The sequence below is a fragment of the Chlamydomonas reinhardtii genome, chromosome 13, assembly GCF_000002595.2.
Source record: "Chlamydomonas reinhardtii strain CC-503 cw92 mt+ chromosome 13, whole genome shotgun sequence".
NCBI classification, from domain to species: Eukaryota; Viridiplantae; Chlorophyta; class Chlorophyceae; order Chlamydomonadales; family Chlamydomonadaceae; genus Chlamydomonas; species Chlamydomonas reinhardtii.
In genome coordinates, this window is record NC_057016.1 from 2,410,699 (window position 1) to 2,429,769 (window position 19,071).

Here is a 19,071-nt window from a genome sequence, read left to right on the forward strand (position 1 = left end):
ATCGTGGCCGGCCAGGCACGGTGCACTGCGTCTTGGCGCAGGCAGGCCGTGGACACGCGGAGGACCACACAATTCGCCGTTTGGCGCGCCGGAAAGTGCTCACACGTCAGAACTTTCACTCTGCGCGGCAGAGCTGTCGCATATTATATAAAAACAGGGCAGCTTTGTGCCTGAGCTTGATCGAGTTGAGCGGGGCGCACCCGAAAAAGGGCGTTGTTCGGCAGATTTGGGGGGCGATTGACTTTGCTCGCTTCTCTCCCCGTTTGTCCTTTCACTCCGTCCCCACTGTAGACTTGTTGTTTACATACTATTACATCGTTGTGAAGCCACTGTCAAGCGATCTGTCGCAGCTCTGAACTCCGGCAAACAAACTTTGTGCGCTCGGGTGTCCAATGGCTATTAAAGCAGTCATATTCACTTAAGTAAGGAGCACCAAGATGTTCGCGTGCTTCCGGGGGCCTGTGAGCGCTCGCACGAGGCGTTCCCATCAGAATTGTCAGTCGCGAAGTCCCGCCCAGCCGCTAGTGCACTGCGCATTAAGCGCGAATGATAGTGCAGGACACATGCTTAGTGTAGAGCCCGAATTCAGCCCATCGGCCGACGCGACTAAGCCTGAGGTGAGTCTTCAACCGGCGAGTCGGCACCCGCTCACGCAGGGTTTTGCAGCAAAATCCCCCACCGTCACCCCTGCTACCGCGCACTGTCCGCAGGTGGCCACGGTGCCATCTGCTGAGCCGTATGCCCCTGACTCGCCTGCCTTCGACTTGGAGGCCGAGCAGCAGCGGTACGCCCTGTCCCGCACTCCCGCTCACATTGCTCGATGTTCAGTCAATCGCCGACCACATGTCCGTACCCGTGCACACACCTCACATACATGACACCTTACCTTGATGTTTACAATGCTTGAATTTCCTTGCAGTCTGTTGTTCGAGCTTTCCCAGGCGCTCAGCGGCGTCGCCCATGAGGCTGCGGTGGAGGTCGCAGTGCCGCGGCTGCTGCGCCGACTGGGCGCATGCCTGGCCTTAGGAGCCGACACCTCCGCACTCACGCTAAGGTTGGTTGGTTACACGTGTGACATGGGGCGGATCAGAGCTTCGTGAGGGCACATGGGGGCTGCCCCGGGTACCGGTAACTCGCTGCCTGGATTCCCAGCAACTCCCTGCCGTACAACTCAGTAGGAGCCGCTGGCAACGTACGCCGCCACCACAACCAGCTAGCAACGCCCGCCGCCCCTACCTTCATTCACAGGCTGTACGGCATCGCACCTGCCGTTCGCGCCGCCGCCGGCGGCGCCAGCCCCCAGGTCAACGGCCAACCGCCGCCGGCTGCGGCCGCCGCCGCCGCCGCTGCCGTGTTGCTGGCCTCACACTCGCCGCTCTCCTCCCTGCATGGCGGCGGTGGTGGCGCGGCCATGCTGATGGGTGGTCGGCAGGAGTTGTCTGAGATGCTGCAACAGGCGGTTGCATCGCGGGTAAGGACCACCTTAGGCATACGCATACGTGTGGCTGCAGTCCGTTGGTTGGGGGTTACAGTCGGACCCCAGTAGACGATGCAACCCTAAGAAACAAGCCCTGGCCAGGTCGCTGAAAGTGAAGTATGCGCGCCATCTCCAATGAAACCCAGCGCCCAGCAACGGCAGATGCAACAGCAGTCGCAGCCTGCTTCTGCTGGGCCTGCTGGGCAGCCAAGGCGCCCGCGCGCCTTCAGTCCCTGTTGCCTGCTGCCTGCTAGCTGCGTGCTGTGTATTTGTGCAGGCTGCAGCAGTGTGTGGACCCCCAGCCCCCGCTACCTTTACACCCGCTACCTTACCCCTGCTGCCCGCCGCCCTCGTCCTACCTTCCCCCGCCGCCCGGCGCTGCTGCCACGTAGGCGCCTGTGGCCCGGATACGTGCGACAGACTCGGCGGATGGCGATGTGCTGACGGCGGCGGCGGATGTGTCGTCCGTAACCGCGGCGGCAGCGGCGGCGGCGGCTGGCTCCGTCGGCTGGCGCCGCCGCACAGCAGCGGTCCGGATAGCGCTCCCGCTCCTGTCGCCGCTGTCGCAGCCGCCGCGCCCGCCGCCTGCTACTGCGGCTGCTGCGGCAGCTACTGCTGCGGTGGCGGCGGCGGTGGCGATGCCGTACGCCGTGCTGTGGATAGAAGCTGTGGTGCAGGTGCCGGTGCCGGTGCCGTCCCCGCTGGATCAGGACCAAGAGCAGCAGCAGGGCCAGATGCAGCCGCCGCCGCCGCCGCCGGTGCTTCTGCTTGCGATGGAGTCGGCGGCGTCAAACGCCATCACGTCAACCGCCGCCGCCGCCGCCGCCGCCGCCACGACGCCGGCTTCGCCGTCGCTCCTGCAGCGTCTGGCGCTGGTGTGCTCCACGGTGCTTGCGCCCGCCACTGCTACTGCCGCGGCCGCCGCCGTGCCGCAGGCGTCGCGTGGTGCTACTGCCGCCGCCGCCGTTGCGCACGCCCTGTTGATGACACACGGGGCAGTAGGAGGCGACGACGACCCATTCGCACCACCACCGGTAATGGCGTCGACGTTGCAGTCACTGACTCTGTCGCCGGCGCCGTCGTCGAATGAGGTGGCGTGGATGGCGGCGCGGCTGTGGCGGCTGGCGGCGGCGCCGTCGCTGCCGGCGGCGGTTGACGCCGTGAGCGGGTTGCTTGTTCAGGCCGTGCGGCGGCGCTTCCTGCTCGATGCCGGCGTGACAGCGGCGCTGGTGCCTGTTGTGGCAATTGGCGGCGGCGTCAGTGGCGGCGGCGGCGGCGGCGGCGTTGTGGATGAGGCTGTACGCCGAACTGCATTTATGCTAGGGCTTGGGCCCGTGAGGATGACTCAGCAGCAGCCGCTGCAGCCGAAGGCGGCAGCGGCGGCGGCGGCGGCGCAGCAGCAGCAGCAGCAGCAGCAACATCCGCAGCGGCAGCAGTGCCCACAGCAGCCGTGGCAGCAGCCTCAGCAGCACGGGGCTGCTAATGCTGGTGCAGCGGCGGCGGCGGCGGCGGCGGCGGAGACGCGGACGGCTGTGCGGACGTTGTATGCAAAGCCGTTCCCGCTGCACAACACGCTACTTCAAGAGATGCTCGAGGAGGCGGCGACCCTGACGGCGGCGGAGGCATCCGCGTCAGCCGCCGCCGCCACCGCCGCCGCCGCTACTGCTGCTACTGCTGCTGCTGCTGCTACTGCTGCTGCTACTCCTCGCGCGACCACCGCGAAGAGAGGCGCCGCACATGAGGACTTGGCGCACTGCGACGAACCCAACTGGAGTCCTTTCCAGACCGAAGCCGCGTATTTCACACTCCCGCCGCCACCGCCGCCGGCAGCGGCTGCTGCTGCTGACGTCAGCTGTGCGCCGTCAGGGCGTGGCGGCGGCGCCGCCGCCACCGCCGCTGCCGTGTCCTTGTCCGGCCACATCGTAACCGACTGCGTACGGCTCGTCCAAAACCCCGCACTGCCTAGCCGTGATGTCCTGATGCTCATGTCGGAGGGCGGCGGCGGCGGCGCCGGCTTTGCCGCAGGCGGCGGCGGTACGGGATCCGTTATCTTGTTGGGCGTCGCCTTCGGTTCCGCCGCCCCGGCGGCGGCAAAGTCAGCGACGCCCTGTAGCACCGGCGGCAGCGGCGGCTGTAGCAGTGGCGGCGGCCCGGTGCTTGCGTTGTACCTGTCCCTGCCAGCCGGCCTGCCGACGGCGCTGCTGGAGGCGGTGCGCGACGACTGCCGGCGGCTGCTGGGCAAGGTGAGGATTTAGATTTGGATTCTGATGATGATCTGGTTTTCCGGATCCGGATCCGGAGGTAACCGTATTGAAATGTCCATCCACCTACATCACACACACACACACACACACACACACACACACACACACACACACACACACACACACACACACACACACACGCACACACACGCACACACACACTTACTGCTTCTCCTCCTGCTCTTTCACCAACAGACACATACACACACGTGTGCTTGCAGGTAGCCGCCCCCCAGCTGGCCCGCCTACTGCTGCACAGCACCCTGGCCGCCGACCTGGCGCTCCTGTCCCGCGCCGTGCCGGGGACCTACCGTGGAGCCACCACCGCGGCTGCTACTGCCGCTGCCGCTGCCGCTGCCGCTGCCGCTGCCGCTGCCGCTGCCGCTGCTACTGCCACGGCTACTGCTGCAGTGTCGCAGTGCAACGGCGGCGCGGCGGCGCCGGTGGTGCCGACCGGCGCCGCCGCAGCGGCGGCGGCGGCGGCGCCGCCGCGGCTCTCGTCTGCTGCTACTGCCCGGCCAACAGGGGCAGTGTCAGCAGCTGCTGCTGCCGCTGCTACTGCCGCTGCTGCTGCCGCTGCTACTGCCGCAGGAGCTTGCAGAGACATCGGGCTGCGGCTGCGAGTGCTGGGCGGCGCCGGCGGCGGCAACGTCGCGTCGTCGTCGGCAGGCCGGGGCGAGGCCGCCGCCGCCGCCGCCGCCGCCGGCGCTGGCATTACTATCTGCGGCAGGAACGGCAGTAGCAGCCTGGGCGGCAGCGGCGCGTCCCAGGCGGCCAGCCCTGGTGCCCGGCTGAGTTTCTTTTTGGAGCCCATGCTGACGTCATCATCAGAGGCGGTAGACCTGTCCCCGGCATGTGTGGAGCCGCTCAGGAAGAGCGCGTCTTCTTCCGACGCCGCCGCCGCCGACGCCGACGCGCCGCCCCCTGCCGCCGCCGCCACGGCTACTGCGCTCGCCGCCAAGAAAGGCGGCGGCGCAGAGGCAGCGCGCGCGAACGGTGGTGCTGCTGCTACTGCCGCCGCCGCCGCCGCCGCAGTCGCCATGGATGAGAATGAGTTGGATTCCCCCGGCGCCGCCATCTGGCTCGACGGCGGCGGCGCCGTCACACAGCAACCGCCGGCGGCGGCGGCGGCGGCTGACGGTGGTGGTGCAATGGCGGCTGGCGGCGGCGGCGGCGGCGCAATGGCGGCGGCGGCGCGCACGCACACGCCGCGTCGTGGCCATGTCACCGAGGCGAGCGTCATCACAATCATGGAGGTGCGTGCATACATGCGTTCCCACGTACGTGCCCACGTGATGAGGTGCCCAACACACGTCCCGCACACGTCCACACTTGCCCAGCAGCAGCCCCACGGAACCGGCCGGCCGCCTGCATCCACGCCTTTGCTTGCCGGCCGGCCGGCCCGCACGCACAACACACACACACACACACACAGTCTTTGTGCGTTGTTATTTCTTCTTGTGCTCCTTAACACACAACACAAATCCTCTCTCCCGCACTCCACAGGCGGACGCGGCATGCACGCTTCGCGGGCACATGGGCACCCTGGTCGACTGCCTCACCCGTAGCCTCTCCAGCGTCGCCGGCAGCTGCGGCGTCGGCAGTAGCAGCAGCTGCAGCAGCAGTAACGTGCCAAGCGGCAGCAGCCGCAACAGCCGGAGCTTCGACAGCACTGGTTGCGGTGGTGGCGGCGGCGGCGGCTGGGGCGGCGGCAGTAACGCATCTCTGACTGGTGGCGGCGGCGGCTGTAGCTTGCGCGGCGGCGGCTCGCATTGCGGCGGCGCCGCCAGCTGTAGCAGCATCTCGACGCCCACCTCCTCCGCAACCGGCGGCTCAAGCGTCATGATGGCATCGGCGGCGGCGGCGGCGGCCGACGCGGCGGCGGCTGGCGGCGGCGCCGGCGGCGGCGGTTGGGACGAGCTCGACGATCTGGAGCTGTACGGCGTGCTGGGTAACGGCGGCAGCGGTGTGGTGTTCTGGGGGCGGCTGGGTACGACGTCGGTTGCGGTTAAGATCGTTGAGCTTCCTGAGGAGCGGGAGGCCTGGCTGCTGAGGCACGCCCAGCTTAACGCCGCCGCCGCCGCCGCCGGCCCAACCGCCGCCGAGTTGCGGCGGCGGCAGCAGGCCGCCGCCGCCGCCGCCGCCGCCGCCAAGCCTGCGGCGGCCGCGGCCGCGGCCGCTGCCGCGGCGGCGGCGGCGGCCGCCTCAGCGGATGACTCGCGGCGTCTGCGGGCTCGGCGGGCGCTGCTCCGCAACGCAATGGAGCTGGCGGTTTTGAAGACGCTGTGCAACCACGCAAACCTGGTGCAGGTGTGTGTCTCTCTGCGCTTGTGTGTGCGTGCGTACTTGTGAAGCGTGTGCAGCGTGCGTTGGCTTGTGTGGCGCCGCCGTGTTGTGTGTGCAGAAGAGTAATTACTAGCTACTTCCGCAGGCCTCATGCGGCTTTCTCACTTTTGTTTTTGCACTCGCTTTTGCATTCGCTCCGCCTGCTAGCTAGCTACTACCTGCCACGCTTTATTTCTTTGCGCGCGCTATGTTTGGCAGACGAGCAGCAGCCCGAAAACAAACAACCTCAATCATAACACATGCAGGTCTACGCCGTTTTTGACAACGTTGCGCTGAAGCGAGTTGACGGCTGCTCCAACAGCAACAACAGCGGCGGTTGCGCGCCGACGGTGGCGGCGGCGGTTTCGGCGGTTATGCCCTCATACCGGCTTGTACGGCTGGGACCGTACGAGGCGGCTTCACGCAACCGGGCCGAGGGTACGTACGGGTTTGGCACGCACACGCGTGTTTGTGTGCCTTCCATGATGTGCTTTACCTGCCGACCTGCCTGCCTCCTGCCTAGCGACAAGCACGTACGCATCCGCATATGAAAGAGAAAAACAACACACACACACACACACACACACACACACACCAACTTCCCCCTAGTTTGGCTTGGTTCGGTTTAAATGGGGCTGGTATTTGCAACCCCACGCACCCTACACACACGCACACGCAGGCGGCGTGTCTGCCCCGGTGGTGGCTGTGTGCATGGAGCTGGCGGACTGCGGCTCGCTGTGGACCGCACTCAGCCTGCGCATATTCCCCGGCCGCCTGCTAGCCACCGGATCCAACATGATGGCGGCGACAGCCGGCGGCGGCGGCGGCGGCAACGCGGCCGGCGGCGGCGCCGCCGCCGTTACACCCTTCCACCAGCAACAGCAGCAGCATGCCGGTGCCGCTGGTGGTGGTGGCGGTGGCGGTGGCGGTGGCGGTGGCGGTGGCGGTGCTGGTGCTGGGGCCGGTGCAGGACCCGCAGCAGCAGGAGGAGCGGCGCCGCCGGCTGCTGGTGGTGCTGCTGGTGCTGGTGCTGGTGCTGGTGCTGGTGCTGGTGCTGGTGGGGTTGGGGGTGCGGGGACTTCGCCGCAGCCTGTGGTCGACATGCGGGTGAGTTGGAGTGGGTGTGGGAGTGGGTGTGGGAATGGGGGGGGGGCCGTCGGGGGGGACCGTAACTCGCCTATCCACACCGGCGGCTAACCAACTCACTCACCTGCTGCTGTTGTGCCGCACCGCACCGCACCGCACCGCACGCCTGTGTGTGCCACGTGATGCACCGAGCGGTCACGTGGTGGTCCCAGGAGTCCCCATCACCCGCCTGCTACCGACGCCTGTGCCTGCCTGTGTGTGCCTGTGCCTGTGTCTGTCTGTGCACTGCGCAGAGTGTGTACCTGGTGGTGCTGGAGGTGGCGCTGGCGCTGCGGCACATGCACAGCCGGCGGGTGGTGCACAGAGGTGCGTGTGTGGGGGCGGGTGGTAATGGGGGCGGGCGGCGAGTCGTACAGGACCCGCGACTCATCGGCCTGCGAGTGACAGCTGGGTGCACAGCGGTCCGCACCACGCACCGCATCCCCCAACTGGCAAATGTGGCACTGTCTGAATGCGTGTGTGTGCACTCGTATGTGTGTGTTCTCACAGACGTCAAGCCGGGAAACGTGCTTGTCAAGGGCTGTGCGGGCGACCCACGCGGCTGGACATGCAAGCTGGCGGACTTCGGTCTGTCGGCCATCCTGGACCTACAGGTGTGTGCGTGTGTGTGACTGTGGGTGACCGTGTGTGTGACTGTGTATGTGTATGTCATGCGTGTGCGACTGTGTGCGGGCGTGTTATGAGCTCACAAAGGCAGAGGGTCGAGACAGGGGGAGAGTGCGAGAATGTGTGCATGTCTTTGCGTGCCGCGCCTGGCGCGTGTGTCTCGCCAGCCCCGTTCCCACCCATCCTCACTCTCCACTCTCACGCTCATCACCCCTCATCACTCCTCGCGCCCCCACCCCCACCCCCACCCCTCCCTCAGGACCCGGTGACGGGGCAGTACTACACCCTGCAGGACGAGCCGTGCGGCACGTGAGTGGTCGGGCACCGCACCGCACCACACCCCACACCCCACACCCCGCACCACAGTCTCTACCGCACCACACTCTCTACCGCATCCTACCGACTAGCCCACCAACACGCACACCCACCAACACGCGCACACGCACATGAACGCGTACTCGTTTTGTCACCCTGAAACTCACGCACACGCACGCACTCTGGTAATCTCAGGTAACATCTCTCGCGTTGCTGCATCGCATACACAGCCTTTGCACGTATTTTTCCTTGCGCTCTTTAACCCATGCACTCTCTATCTCTCCCACACGCGCACAGGCCCACGCACATGCCTCCCGAGTGCTTCATCAAGGGCGCGCGCATCACCGCCGCCGTGGACATATTTGCACTGGGTGGGTGGCGAGGAGCCGGCGCGCACAGCAGGGGGGCAGCGGCCAAGTGGGTAGCGGGTGGTAGAAAAGGCACCGTGGGCAGCGGCCCAGTGGGTAGCGGGTGATGGGAGTGGGTAAGAGGGAGCAGCAAGAGCCGCAGGGGCCTGTTGGGCATTGGGTGCCCGACGTGCTCGTGTGAGCCGTCCTTAGCTGCACGCTGCCGTGCGCCGTGCCTTATCACTCACGGTCTTCCCTGTCTGTGTGTGCGCAACCACGCGACCACGCCCCACCACACGCGCTGCTCGCTGCCCGCTGCTGCTGTTATTGCTGCTGCAGGCATTACCATGTGGGAGCTGACCTCAGGTGGGTGCGGGCGGGCGGGCTGGGGTTAACTCTGGACCAACCCCGTAAGGAAACAGTATCGTTGCAAGGGCGCGTTGGCGGGCGGCAGGGCCCGGAAGCCGCCGCCACTCCCTGGCTGGGTTGGCTGCAAAGGGTCTGCCTGCTCGCACGGGGCAGCACGCAGACACGCCGCTATTCCATCCGCTCTGCAACCACCCCCTCTTCCTCCTCCCCCTCCTCCTCCTCCTCCTCCTCCTCCTCCTGCTGAACCATCATGCCCGCCGGATACCCGCTATCCTACCTGTTCCGTCTCTCTTCCGCTCCCTACCCTTCCGCACCGTACCTTGCTGCCTACCTCACTCCCCACCTCACTCCCCCACTCGCTCCCCACCTGCCTGCCTCCCTCGCTCGCTCGCTCCCCCGCACGGCCGCAGGTGGCGGACAGCGGCCGCACCGGCACCTGGAGGCGGCGGCCATCCCGCGGGCGGTGGTGCGCGGCCTGAGGCCCAGCTTCCCCAACGACGGCAGCGTGCCCGACTCCTTCAAGTGGGTGCCTGAATGAATGGATGGGTCACTTGCGCATAACGTGTAATGTTGTATGTAAATGTGTGTACACGGTATGTTTAGCAAGCGCGAGAGAGCGAGCGAGTGGACCTGCGGCGCACCCTTCTCCCGCCGTCCTTCCTAGATCCTCCCTTGCCACAAGCAGTACCCTCACGCACCCGCACCCACCCACGTCTTCACACACACGCGCAACTGACCTATCTCTCCCCCCCCCACACACACACACACAGGCGGCTGGCGTCCGCCTGTTGGGCCGCCGACCCCGCGCAGCGCCCCCGCGCCTGTGACGTGGTGGCCTTTGCCAAGTCGCAGCTGGCGGCGCTGCAGGCGCAGATGCAGGCGGCGGCGGCGGCGCAGCAGCAGGCGGCGGCCTTCCACATGATGCACATCATGCAGCAGCAGCAGGCCGCGGCGGTGGCGGCGGCCGCGGCATGGGCTCAGCAGCAGGGGCAGGGGCAGCAGGGGCAGGGGCAGGGGCAAGCGACGCAGCAGCAATGGCCGTGAGTGAGGGAGCTATCAGAAGAAAGTGTCCTCGAAGCCAAGGGCCTGACTTGGCGGAGCACCGCCGGCAGTGGCAGTGGATGGGGCGGCGGCGTGGCCGATCCTTCCCGGTGCGGTGCGTGCTGGTGAACGCACGTGCTGGTGTGTGTGTCGGGTGCTGGAGTTGCGGGAGCGAGGGCTGTTGCCTCGACTCGGGAGTTGTTGCGGGTGGCTATCAGAAGTTGCCACAAGTGATCTCTGTGTTACACGCGCAGATCTAATGCGGGGCCTCAGCTCAGGAGGCGGTTTTTCGGTGTTTCCGTATGATGACTTCACGCGTTGAATGTGATTTCGTTCTGGAGGCCTTCCGCGCATATGCATGGCGGTCGTACAGCAGGCAGGTCGGCGGCACGCGCTTATCCTTATTTGCAGCCAGGGTGCGCGCGCATGCTTTCGAATTGGAATGGTTGACTGGCATACTTACGTAATGGAATGGTTTACTGGCAATGCAGCCTAGGTGCCTTATTTGGCGCATGCCGTGTGGCGGCAGCTCGAGTAGCAAGCAAGCAGTAAAGCATGCAAGATTTTGGTGGTTAGGTGATGAGAGGCCTCGCTCGCACGTAAACACACGTTTGCTTGCGCTGCGAGCCATACAGCGCTGTACATCTTGCACAGCGGGGTGGCATAATTCTTTACGTGCAGCAGGCGCTAATTTCCTGCGCACCTAACCAACTTGCAAACACTTTAGACGAAGAAGACGAAGAAGACGCAAACGCATTATTTCTTGGGACAATGGTGCCCTGCCTTTCAAGCATTACCGTACGCTGCACAAGAGAGAGGAAAAGCAAGGGCCTGTTGCTTGGAGTTGACACGTTGCACCGTTTCCGACCCTTGTACTAAGGTTTGGCACCTTCCCAGAAGCATTTTGCCAACGTGCCAAGTCCAGCTTTGCAAGTGCTGCATGCGGCTATTTATCGCATGGTCCTGGCTTGCCTGTGTCTGCTGTGTCTGTGTGTTCTCCTGTGTGTGCGAGTGTGTGTGTGTGTGTGTGTGTGTGTGTGTGTGTGTGTGTGTGTGTGTGTGTGTGTGTGTGTGTGTGTGTGTGTGTGTGTGTGTGTGTGTGTGTGTGTGTGTGTGTGTGTGCGCATGTGTGCGTGTGCGCTGCTGGACGATGAATCAGCTTCTTGGCGTGCGTCCACCCGGGGTTGGAAGATGCAGTAGACCTCGGCAGGCACGGTTCGTGGCGCAGGCAGCTGCCGAGTAGCTGTACGTGCTGTGGTTGTTGCGACGTTGTGACGTGCCTGCCGCTTTGCTTAGATTCGCCACGCCCGAACGCACTAGTTGAATCACTGCGTGTTTCTAGTCCGTCATTTCGGCTTACGGCCGGCAAAGTATCGGGGCCAATGGGCCTGCGAAGCTGCCTGCTGGGTGTTCCAGCCGTCACCCACCCGCGTCCGGCGTGGTTGTCAGCATGTGCGGGCAAGATGCATGAGTGCATGGGGTTGATGGGATCGCGTACATTTGACCAACAACCATGTACGTCAGGAAGGTTTCTAAATAGCAGGCAGCTCCCTCATGCGCTTTTTTTACACCGAGCAAGGCTTTCTTTCATGCCGGTACGGTGAGGTTCTGTGCTATTGAAGACACGACAGGATGTTTTGCCGATTTCAAGTATTGCATGGCAGGCCACTTGGCGGTTGTGTGATGTAAGTGATAGAGGCTGCAGCACCCACGCACACGGCACACGGCAGATGCTTGCTTGGACGAAGATTTCATTTCGGAGAAGCTACAGCAACATTATTTGTTATGGTGGCCGCTTATTATGTGTTGTGGTGCTATCATGGCAACCGTGCGCGGGATGCGCGCCAATGAACTGGGTCATTGCAGACCTCCCCTGGTCAGACTGCGTCGCCAACTTGTTGGTGGCTGGAGTTGTACGGATTGCACACATGCGCCGTTGGGTTGGTGGAGATGGCGGTACAATGGGAGGCGTATCCCCTAGCGGCGATATGCCAGACGGAAGGCTTCAGTTTCAGTTGATTCTGCAGATCCTGTTAGTAATAGAGTGCAACTGTGAACGATCCATCTAATGTGAGTGGGCTTTGCTTGTCCATGGCAGAAACGAACACGCGGCTTCTGCCATCAAGCACTTTGATGTTGCATCGCGATACGCACGGGCATTGTCCTGCGGAGTTTAGGGTATCAGGCGTTGCTTGTGTGTCTGTGCGTCCATGTGTCTGTGTGGAAAAATTCCGCTGAATCACATGCGCGGCACATCGCCTCTGCATGGCGCTTCCACATGTGCCTTTGTTCTCTCAGCCGGTCAGTACGGCCTGCTGCTTTAGACATTTTTCTGTTGCGGCATAACAGAAAAAACAGAAATGCTCTCAGAATGGACTTATTTGTGTGGTCTTTGAAAAGACGGAGAAAGGACTACTCCCTGTAACTTGAGTAGTCTTTTATCCGGTCTTTCCAGGTGTTTGTCAGGAATGTGGAGAAAGGACTGCTCCCCACGACTGCTCCCTTCAATTTGAGTACTCCTTTTTGGGGCTGAGCCTTCGAGGCTCGAGCCCACCTTTCTTGTCCGGTCTTGGCATTTGTGTGGAAATTGCTACCTTGCCACGATGGGTGGGGTAGCATGCGTAGTTGAATATGCGTTGGAACGGCTTGCTCGTGTTCGGGGGGGGGGGGGAGCGGCAGTGTGACAAACACGTAAAGAGAGGACGGGTACCGCGTGCGTGCGTGTGCGACGGTACCGTACCGTACTTGCCGTACTTACCGCGTGCGTGCGTGGCCGCAGGCAGGCAGGGAGGGAACGCAGGTTGGTATTGGTGATGCATAGCCGCAGTCAAGTTTGACACACGGTATCGATGATGCTTTTTTGAAAACGAATGCGCACGCTGTTACAAGGGGTTGTCGGAGCTAGCAGGCGGCACGGTATCATTCGGTCGCGGCGCGCATGTGTGTTCGTCGTTAGTTGTGCCCCTGTGTGCGGGGGGGCTGCCGGCTACTGTCGGCTAGGTCTGCGGGCGGGTGCGCCGGTCAGGCAGCTTTGGTGCACCACTGCGCCCCAATTGTTTACTGCGGCAGAGTTGCAGCGACTCTGCAGCGCTGACTGCCACGTAGCACTGTAAAGGGCTTTCAACATACGGTACTGCGGCTGAACGCCTGGATCTTGCAACCTTCCGGTTGTCGCGTGCGCTGTGCTGGGTACAGGCCAGACACACTGATTGACGCTTCGTGTGGGGGAGCAGTGGCGACAGCGAGGACTGAGAACCCCGGATTCCCCCGTTCGGGACATGCAGTGACAGTCGCCCGCTGGCGGGGGCTGGCGGGTGCGCTAGTGGCACGTTGAAATCAACCAATCCATATAACCTGCCGCTATGGCATAGTTACATGCCTCCAGGCTCCAGCCCCTACTTACTCCTGGTCTTAAACTGCGTAACGCCGCAACGGCCATGTGAAGTGGCAACGGCAAACTCGACAAACTCCGCAAGCAGTCCCACAGCTACAGCCGCTGCTACACAGCCATCAGATACGGTAACCACCTTGCACCACCTTGCACCGCCACACACCAGCCGCGCACTCCTGCCCTGCCGTTGCAAATTGTTTGCCATCTTCTGGGGTCTGGGAATTAGCTGCACCCTGCGGGACTTCACCAACCTGCCTTACAACTGTCCCATTTGCGCCGCCACACGTGTCAAGTTCTCTCTCACCCCCAAACAGAGCAACGGCTCAGGACTCAGCTATGAGAGCTAGTGGGTCCTCCTCCAACGTATCGTGGCCCGCACTACCCGCACGAACCGCTGCAGAACTATACATGCGCTGTCTTCACATCCCACTGGCGTTACGGCGGTATCCCAGTGGTAGTACTTCACACATGCAAGCAAACCCAAGCCAACCACTAGACACCGCTGGCCTGCACCGGGGCTGCCTTAGCAAGCCGCAGCAGCTAAGGGGTGGAGGCCAGGCCGCTGCTGCGCGCTACTGCCGCGTCCGCCGCGTCAGCTACAGCCGCCGCCCGTACCCTTGCCACAAGGAGGGCCGGCGGTGCTACTGCCGCTCCTGACGCCGCTCCGGCCGTGCCGCCGCAGTGCTGCCTCCCGCCACAGCCCTCCTGCCTACCGCACGCCCCGCCGCCATCGCCACCACAAGCAGCACCGGCAGTAGCAGCGCCGGCAGCACAAACGCCGTTGGCTGCTGCTGCTGCGGCGGCTGTAGCAGCAGCCTCGAGCCACGTCAGCGCGGCGGCTGACACCTCGCCGCCGCGCCGCCGCGCCGCCGCCATGCGCAGCGCCGCCGCCCAGTCCTCCTGGCGGCAGTAGCAGCAGCCGCCGTGGCGCAGCAGCCAGGACAGGATGGCTGGGTCGCAGCCGTCGTTTGCTACAGCCTGCGAGGCCGCCGGCGCGGGCGCATGGGGCGGGCGGAGACAGCGGTTGGGTTAGTTGGTCAATTGGTTGCCAGAAGGAGAGACTCCTTTTACAGGGCGGTGGGCAGCATGGCATTACGGCACTTGTCGCTCGTCGGTATTTATCGGCATGGCTTCCCCCTCTTGCAGACACTTCTCACACACCGATACGCACCTGAAGCAGGAGAAAGCGGGAGTTCTCAGCAGCGCCCAACCCCAGCAGCCGCCACAGCATGCGCAGGTCGCCGCCCACCGCCGCCAACTCAATCATGTAACCGAGGCAGCTACAGCCGCCACCGCCGCCACCTGTTGCTTCTACCGCCTCTGGCGGCGGCGCGCCGCGCCCCGGCACCTTCTGCGGCTGCTGGCGCCGCTCCCGCCGCCATCGCAGCAGCCAGTCCAGCGCCGCCACACAACCCGACATTACCGCCGCCACCTCCGCCCGCCAGCTGTTCACGCCGCCGCCGCCGCCGCCGGCGCCGCCGCCATCCGCGTTATAACCGCCTGGCGGTTGGCAGCCGCGCGCCGCCAGCGCCGCCATCAGCTCCACGCTGCCTGCCTCCGCCGCCGCCTCCATCAGGTCGGACCCGAACGCCGCCGCAGAGTACGACAGACCCACGGGTATCGCAACCGCGGCGGCGGCGGCGGCGCCGCCGCCATGTTGCGGCGGGTCGGCTGGCTGGCGGCGGCGGCTGCGCGCCGCCAGTCTGTCCTCCAGCCACAGCGCCGCCGCCACGTGGCCGCCGCGGGCGGCGGTTAGCGCCGCCCGCCGCATCATCTCGTACGGGTCAGGCAGTACAAGCACCAGGGCATGCGCATCCGCGGCGGGTACCGGCGGCGGCGGCACCGCCGCCGCACCAAAGCCGCCGCCATTGTCACCAGCAGCCGCACCGTTGCCCGCCGCCACCGCCGCCACCGCCGCCACTGACCCCGGGTCGCACAGCACCCATAACGCCGTCGTGCTGCCGTACGCCGCCGCCGCCAGCAGGCACAACGACCACTGATGGTACGAGCGGTACGATGTGAGGTACGGCGGGCGCTGCAGTACGCCCGCCGCCAGGCACGCCGCCAGCGCCGCCGCGTCGTCCGCAGCCGCCGCCGCCAGTGCCACTGACAGGCCTGGCCGCAGCCGCCGCGCCGCCAGGAAGTGAAGGCGCTCGATTAGGCACACGCCCGGCGGCGGCGGCACCACTCCCACAGCCCCGCCGCCGCCGCCACTGCCGCCGCCACCGGCGGCGGCAGCGCCGCCACCGGCGGCGGCAGCGCCGCCAGCAGGCCCATGGGCTGCCGCCGCCGCGCCGCCGGCTGCGCCACCCTGTGCCGCCGCCGCCGCCGCTTTCCACTGCTTCCCCAGCTCCAGGACAACTGCGACTCCTGCACGGCCGCCGCCGCCGCCAAGGCCGCCGCCGCCAAGGCCGCCGCGGCCTACCGGCTGTAGCAGCAGTAGCCCCCACACGTCTAGCAGCCACTCCGCCTTGGCCCGCCAGCAGGGCGTGGGGCTGGCGAGCGCCGCCGCCAGCACCTCAGCCTCCACGCCGCCGCCGCCACCGCCGCCGCCGCCACCATCTTCGTCCTCCGGGTCCCAGCCGCCGCCGCCGCCGCCAGCATCCCCCTCGTCTGCTGCCTCTAGCTCCTGCGACCCCTCCATGTCACCTGCAATGTCGTACCCGTGCCGCAGCAGTTCTCCCAGCCCGCCGCCGCCGCCGCCGCCACGCCCGGTGCTACTGCCGCCACGTCGGCCGCCGCCGCCACCAACGCCACCGCCGCGACGGCCGCTACTGCCGCTACTGCCGCCCTCCGCGGCGCGCACCATTGCCCGCTGCAGCGTGTGCAGGCTACAGCCGTAGGCCACCGCCGCCAGCAGCGCCCAGGGTGTGCTGCTACTGCCGCTGATGCGTCGGCCGCCGCCGCCGCCGCGTGCTGCTACTGCCGCTGCTGCTGCTTCTGCCGGCGCCACTAGGGGTCGCGACAAGGGGTCCGCATGATGCGCACTGATCAGCAGCGCCAAGGCCTAGTTGTGAGGAATCGAGGATGCAGCGGGATGGGGGAGGTATGTTATGGCGATGTGGCATGTTGCTGCTGCGTGTGACGAAGGTGGACGGATGCAATCATCCCAGGCAAAGCAAACACGCACGCATGCACGCAGCGGGCACAGCAGCCCCTGACCGGCCGGCCGCCTATTGTAGCCTAGTGCGACACCCTGGTACTTGCACGGTATCAGCAGTTGCACACATCACACTTCACACGGCACACGTCGCGCGTCAGGCAGCACGGCACTCATCAAGTTTGCTGTGGCGCCCGTGCAAAGGTACTACTGCGGCCGTGACACTCATGCCTCGCGCCACCCCACCTGCTCATGCCCGCCGCGCGCCGCCGCCGCCGCCGCCTCGGTGCTCCATAGACAGCTGCGCGCCAGCAGCCACCGCAGCACCTCCACCTGACCCGCCCCCGCCGCCGCCACCAGCACCGACGCGGCAAGCGGGCAGCCGCCGCCGCCGTTGGCCACAGCCCCAGCCCCAGCCCCAGCCCCAGCAGCCCTAGCAGCCCCGGACACGTCGTCCATTTCACCCACACCCGCACTCACAGCGCTGCCGGCGGCACCCCTGCTGCTACTGCCGTCGGCCGCCGCCGCTTCCCTGCTGCTACAGCCATCTCCACCTCCACCACTGCCATTGCTGCTGCTGCCGCCGCTGCTGCTGCTGCTGCTGCTGCTGCTGCTGCCGCTGCTACTGCTGCTGCTACTGCTGCCGCACAGCCACTTCAGGGTGGCGAGGCAGCCGCCACGCGCCGCCGCCTCCGCCGCCGCCACGCCGCCCAGCGGACACCCCAGCGCCGCCAGCTCCTGCAGCGCCGCCAGCTGCCCCGCCGCCGCCGCCGCCGCCGCCACCTCCGGCCGCAGGCTGCAGCCGGCGGCGCCCAGCCGCCAGCGCAGGCGGCTGTAGCATGTGGCGGCGGCTGTAGCACCCGGCTGCCGCCGCTGCTGCTGCTGTTGCTGCTGCTGCTGCTGCCCGAGCTCCTGTTGTGGCTGCTGCTGCTGCTGCTGCTCCTGCCGCTCCGGGGACTCCGTCCTCCCCACCGCCGTCATCGCCGCCGTCACCACTGCCGGTGGCGCCGGCGCCGGCGGCTGTGACGCCGGCGGCGGCGGCGGCGGCGGCGGCGCCGCCAGCAGCCGCAGGTTGTTCAGGTCGCCGGCGGCGGCGGTGAGGCTCAGCAGGTCGCGTCGGCGGCCCAGAGTAAGCGCGTCCATGGCCGGAGACCAGCAGGACAGCGCCGCCGCCTCCGCCTCCGCCGCTGCCTCTGCCTCCGCCTCCGCCACCGCCTCCACCACCGCCACCAACACGGACCCAGCAGCACCTCCGGATGCAGACCCGGCGCCTGAATCGGATCCGGATGACAGACACGCCGCTCCTGGCTTCGTCTGCATCTGCATCTGCGTCGGCACCGGCGGCCGCGTTTGTAGCCGCGTCTGCGGCCGCGGCTGCGGCCCCCAGTGCGCCGCGAAGTCGGCGTGTGGGCTAGGCGCGGACAGCCGTACCCGCGTGGCGGTACGGAAGTACTGCGCCGCTGCCGTACACAGGCGGCGGGCGGAGCAGGCGACCTCGTTGGGGGGGAGGCAGCCCGCCACGCGCAGCACCAGCTCCAGGGGCAGGTGGCGCCACAGGCCCGGATCCAGGTCAACGCGGTCAACGCGTTCGGGGCGGTCAAACCGGTCAACGCGCGGGGAGTCTGGACGCGGGAGGAGCGAGCGGGCTGGGGGGGCCTGCATGGTGGAAGGCTGGGTGCACGGGCGAGAGGCAGGGACTAGGGTCCTGTCAGCGTTGTGCCGCCGCTGCCAGTGCCGGGACGCTGCTGATTATTCGTGCAAACGTATAATAGGTGTTTATCTCAAGTAGAATGAAGCTTGGCGATGCTTGCTTGATAAATGATAGTGTGGTGGTCGAGCAAATTTCGCCTTTCGGTCCGTGGTCGCTGCGCGCCCTCTCAACGTCTTTAACTTGAAAGCTAAGTGCTCAAAACCATAAAATGCATTGTACATGCGGCCGTTAAATCGCTCCAGAGTCAATCAAATCGGCGCAAGTCCCCATGCAGCCCACAGTCCCATCCCCCCCCCTCGCCGCGCACTCTTGCCCTGCCGCTGCCAATTGTATGCCATTTGTTGGGTTCTGGGAATCAGCTGCACCCTACGGGACTGTACCAACCTGCCATACCACTGTCGCACACACCCCCACCCTCGCGTAGTTCCTGCGCCGCCGCAGCATTCAGCCATGCGCCGAAGCAGGCCCGGAGCCCGCAGCTCAATAACGCCGGACGCTGGCGCCTCTGCCGGGAGCACACACCAGGCAGCGCGTGCAGGGGCGTGCACGACACTGGCGTGGCCACTGGCCAGCGAGCGGCGCATCCTGCGTGCCACGCGCCTCTCCGGCTGTGAGACGCCGCCTGCCGCACGCTGCGGTGCCGCCAGCTTTTGCACCTGCCATCCACGCCAGCCGACAACGCCACAGCTGACTCTCCATCGAAGCATCACTGCTTGTCCCGTTCGGCCGCCTGGTCGCCGATGCCAAGCAGGGTCTCGCCGACATCCGAAAGGCAGGCGAGACATCGGCAGCGGCCCTACCGGCACTGCAGCATAACAGCGGGTAGAGGCTGCGCAGGTGAGTTGCGGTACCGTGGTTTCACAAGGTTTCTTGTTTCGGGGTGCAAGTTACGTCCCAAGCCGCGAGGGGTCAGGAAGGCGCAGGCACATGAAGAGCGGTGTTGCGTGGCGTGCCCCATCGCGCGACCAAGTCTCCGTGA

General features: G+C 65.8%; 2 protein-coding genes across 2 annotated transcripts; one reads left to right on the forward strand and one right to left on the reverse strand.

The window, feature by feature from the left end:
• The first annotated feature begins 153 nt into the window (after positions 1 to 153).
• Positions 154 to 13,015, forward strand: CHLRE_13g579650v5 (uncharacterized protein). Its single transcript, XM_043069535.1, has 17 exons — positions 154 to 617; positions 711 to 784; positions 920 to 1,054; positions 1,249 to 1,471; positions 1,870 to 3,720; positions 3,963 to 4,997; positions 5,248 to 6,051; positions 6,333 to 6,504; positions 6,746 to 7,173; positions 7,446 to 7,518; positions 7,702 to 7,805; positions 8,078 to 8,127; positions 8,431 to 8,504; positions 8,820 to 8,846; positions 9,260 to 9,371; positions 9,620 to 9,889; positions 9,962 to 13,015. Exons 1-17 carry the CDS (start codon positions 564 to 566, stop codon positions 10,017 to 10,019), a joined length of 5,544 nt encoding a protein of 1,847 aa, XP_042917510.1. The 5' UTR covers positions 154 to 563; the 3' UTR covers positions 10,020 to 13,015.
• A 234-nt stretch (positions 13,016 to 13,249) lies between these two features.
• On the reverse strand, positions 13,250 to 18,263 carry CHLRE_13g579700v5 (uncharacterized protein). Its single transcript, XM_043069536.1, has 4 exons — positions 16,628 to 18,263; positions 15,707 to 16,288; positions 14,453 to 15,619; positions 13,250 to 14,259 (listed from the first exon to the last, which is right to left on the reverse strand). Exons 1-4 carry the CDS (start codon positions 18,041 to 18,043, stop codon positions 13,822 to 13,824), a joined length of 3,603 nt encoding a protein of 1,200 aa, XP_042917511.1. The 5' UTR covers positions 18,044 to 18,263; the 3' UTR covers positions 13,250 to 13,821.
• Positions 18,264 to 19,071: the final 808 nt, after the last annotated feature.